Genomic DNA, 3,287 nt, shown 5'->3' with positions numbered 1-3,287 from the left:
TGAAACAAATTGGTTTTCCTATTCGTTGGCTTCCATTTTTGGTTTAAGGTTAACCAAAATTAAGAGAATATCTCATCTAAAAGGTAGATTGACATTATGGTTTTGGTTTATAACATTGAGGGTACTTCGGTATATTCGTATATGTTTTCTGCTACATTCGAAAGTTTTTATGAAAACTGACATATAAAAATAATGTAAAAATGATGGGATAAATCATAAAATTTGGCTATTAATGATAAAATCTTGTACAAAAGGGAGATGATAAAAAAATTCCAAATTAAATGAAAGTACAAAAATTTAATGGGATTTCTTCTCTTTTATTTTATCTGATAGGAAAATTTAATGGCATACATTCCAGCCCTTATTCTTTACCGTTCCCTAACTTTGTTTGCTTAAATTAGCTGCGAAGAAATACATAAATTGTAATGATCTCTCCTGTCTCACACGCGCACACTATTCGAATCCCCCGCTGTCATCTCCATCCATGCTGGTATCTATGTCATATATAGCTAGTGTGAAGCGGCATAGCATGGCGGTGAAATATCTTACGTGCTGTAAGGCGGGGGCTTAGGCATGCCCTTGACGAGGCCACAGACAAGGGCAGTGTCTGGCATATTGTACTCATTCCTGAGGGAGCGTTTAATATTTTCAACTCCCACGTAGAGCTGTTGTCCTAGGTAGCGCCTCTCCGGCTGCTCTGACCTAAGATTCCACATTCCGGCGTTGTCGAATGTCAGCAGGATGGCAGCCCAAGATTTGGGGAACACTTGGATGGTGTGCCTGCTCACGGCGTCGAGAAGGTTGTAGTTCTTCCTCTTTTCTGGGGTCCACTTCCCGGGCTCCACGCTGACGATCAGTTAGAGATAGAGAAGAATTCATTAACAATATGATATATATTTATGGCCTACATTTATTCTTACTTAAAAGAGAAGTATCTACACACGCACACACACACACACACACACACACACACACACACACATATATATTTGTATAGCGCGTGCATGTGAGAGATAGAAAGAAAATGCAGGCATGCATAGCTGCACTTACGCGACAGCGAAGAAGGCGTATCCGTTCAAATGCCATGTCTGGAGGCTCTTCTCGGGGTTCTCAAAGATGATCTCCACGAAGTCTTTGATTGTTATATTAAGAACATTGGGTTCCATGGTGATCTTTTCTGCAGGTGTCGACTGGGGATCAACCTTCATGGTGTCGAACTTGAAGACCTTCTCACGGATTCCATAGTAGTCGGCCAACTTGAGTGGGGTTTCAGGGTCCACGTGGGAGATTCCGTTGATGGCATAGCGAAGCTTCCCGTCGGCCTTGCTAGCAGAGTTGATGAGCTTGATGGTGCGGGTGATGTTAATCTTTCCATAGTGGTAGGAGCCCTGAGGGTTAGGCCTGGCAGCGCTGGCAGTGAGGTTCCAGCGGAAGGAACGAAACTGGTTGAGAGACCAGGCCCATCCTACGGGAGCCTTTGGGACTTCAGGGGAGGCGGGTCCCTTACCATTTTCGTAGCGGATGATGCCTTTGCCGGTGAGCACACTCTTGGAGAACCGGGTGGAAGCCACCATATAGTAGTCTTTGGGCTCCTTGTCAGCTGTGACAAGCACCGCAAAGCATTGGCCAATATGCACATCAAGCGAATCGTAGGTGTTTTGGACGGTGTGGGAGCCCTCCGTCTCAACAAGCTTCATTTGGTGGCCTTGGATCCTAAAGTTGAGGGAGTTCTTGAGCCCCACGTTGCAGATCCTGTACTTGTAAGTTTTGCCAGCCTTCATGGTGAAAAGTGGCTCGTCCTTGCCATCTCCTTTTGCTGATTTGCCGTTAATGAGGACGCCGTCAGGCCTGGCCATGGCGCGGCCGCTGTCCAAGAATTTCTTGAGTTGACTATGGCTTTTGGAGTACCAGTCACCGATCATGACAGTGTAATCATCCTCGGGAGCAGCGTAAGGAACGGGAATCAAATTACGGCTGTTGATGCGGAGGCCTCCAAAGGCACCGGCTGCCCTATGCATGGCCGTTACAGGGTAGTACATGAAGCTTCCAATCTGATCCTTGACTTGGAATTTGTAGGTGTAGTTCGTTCCGGGGGGGATGGGGCACATGGTTCCAAGAACTCCATCTTGCCATGAATTCTTCCTCTGCTGGACACCCACCCTGCTTGCATGCAATCAAACATATATAACTGGGGTCGATGGATGTGATGGTTATTAATTAATTTCTTGGTAATTAATGGGTGAGGGCGTAGGGCTGGATTGCATTGGAAATTTGCGAATCTGAAATTGCATGAGTAGTAGTAACTAGTAAGTTAATGTACGTACCATGTGATGAGGAATGGCTCGTCAAGGTTATTGAAGACGTTGACGATAACGTTGTTGTTGGTGGTGGAGTTAATGTTGGGTCCAGGAAATTGGCCATTTATGAGAATGACTTGCTGGGGAACTCCAAGGGGTGAGAGGGTTCCGTAGGTCACATTCCATGTGAAGAAAATGGTAGGATCTCCACAGTGGACTACCGACATTGTCCCCACTGAAAGGCATAGCAGCAGCACAAGCATCATCCCAGACATCTTTTTTATAATTTATTACATGCACATCCACACGCACAAATCGATGCCTCTTTCTCTGTCTCTCTCTATTTCTATATATTTTGTATCAGTAGTGAATTGGAAGACGATGATTGTCTTCTTTTGCTATTGTTGTCCCAAGTAGATCTGTTTCGTCTTATATACTTGCCTTTGACATTTTCCTATCCATTCAAACTCCCCGTTATTGTCTCCAAGCTTACCCTTCTCTCTTGCTCCTTGCAATGCGCCCTTCCTCTCATTTGTCTCCACATCCCTTCCCTTCCCTTCCCTTCCCTTCCGACCCTTTCTCCCCAAGACCATTAACAAAATTAATTAATTTTTCAACGGGAAATATGAAAACTAAGTTGATGGTAGTTGGAGGAAAGCAAATATGTATTTTATTTCCTTTGATTCGTTTTTGTCTGAATTTGCTTGACTTTTATTTTAAGTTTGTCACATCGTTAGAAAGTTAAGGGCAAATGTACTGACACCCAATATTATTAAAAAAACTCTTAACACAATTTAGGTTTTCTTTACTGCTAATTTATTGTCTTCTTTTTTTATTTGTTTGAAAAATATGAAAAGCTATACGTTCTTCAAAATGAATAACTTGTAGATGACAACGAACCAAATAAACAATTTATATTAATTAAGATATTTGTACGGTGAAATGGTCTCATGTGAGGAAGAAATGTGGATTCCTATCACGGGTAAGAAG

At 43.4% G+C, this 3,287-nt stretch overlaps 1 protein-coding gene across 1 annotated transcript; it reads right to left on the bottom strand.

The window, feature by feature from the left end:
* Positions 1–214: 214 nt before the first annotated feature.
* LOC103931458 (L-ascorbate oxidase homolog) lies at positions 215–2,703 on the bottom strand. Its single transcript, XM_009340946.3, has 3 exons — positions 2,325–2,703; positions 1,051–2,160; positions 215–846 (listed from the first exon to the last, which is right to left on the bottom strand). Exons 1-3 carry the CDS (start codon positions 2,570–2,572, stop codon positions 546–548), a joined length of 1,659 nt encoding a protein of 552 aa, XP_009339221.2. The 5' UTR covers positions 2,573–2,703; the 3' UTR covers positions 215–545.
* Between the last annotated feature and the right edge of the window lie 584 nt (positions 2,704–3,287).

The sequence above is a fragment of a genome, unplaced genomic scaffold (genome assembly GCF_019419815.1).
Source record: "Pyrus x bretschneideri cultivar Hongxiangsu unplaced genomic scaffold, Pyrus_bretschneideri_v1 Contig51, whole genome shotgun sequence".
NCBI classification, from domain to species: domain Eukaryota; kingdom Viridiplantae; phylum Streptophyta; class Magnoliopsida; order Rosales; family Rosaceae; genus Pyrus; species Pyrus x bretschneideri.
The sequence above is the reverse complement of the archived record's forward strand: the minus strand, read 5'-3'. Positions and strand labels throughout refer to the sequence as shown.

Coding starts and splice junctions, on each gene's coding strand:
- LOC103931458 (XM_009340946.3), bottom strand. CDS start 2,572: ATGTCTGGGATGATGCTTGTGCTGCTGCTATGCCTTTCAGTGGGGACA. Junction 2,161..2,324: donor GAGCCATTCCTCATCACATG/GTACGTACATTA, acceptor GCATGCAAGCAG/GGTGGGTGTCCAGCAGAGGA. Junction 847..1,050: donor TACGCCTTCTTCGCTGTCGC/GTAAGTGCAGCT, acceptor ACTGATCGTCAG/CGTGGAGCCCGGGAAGTGGA.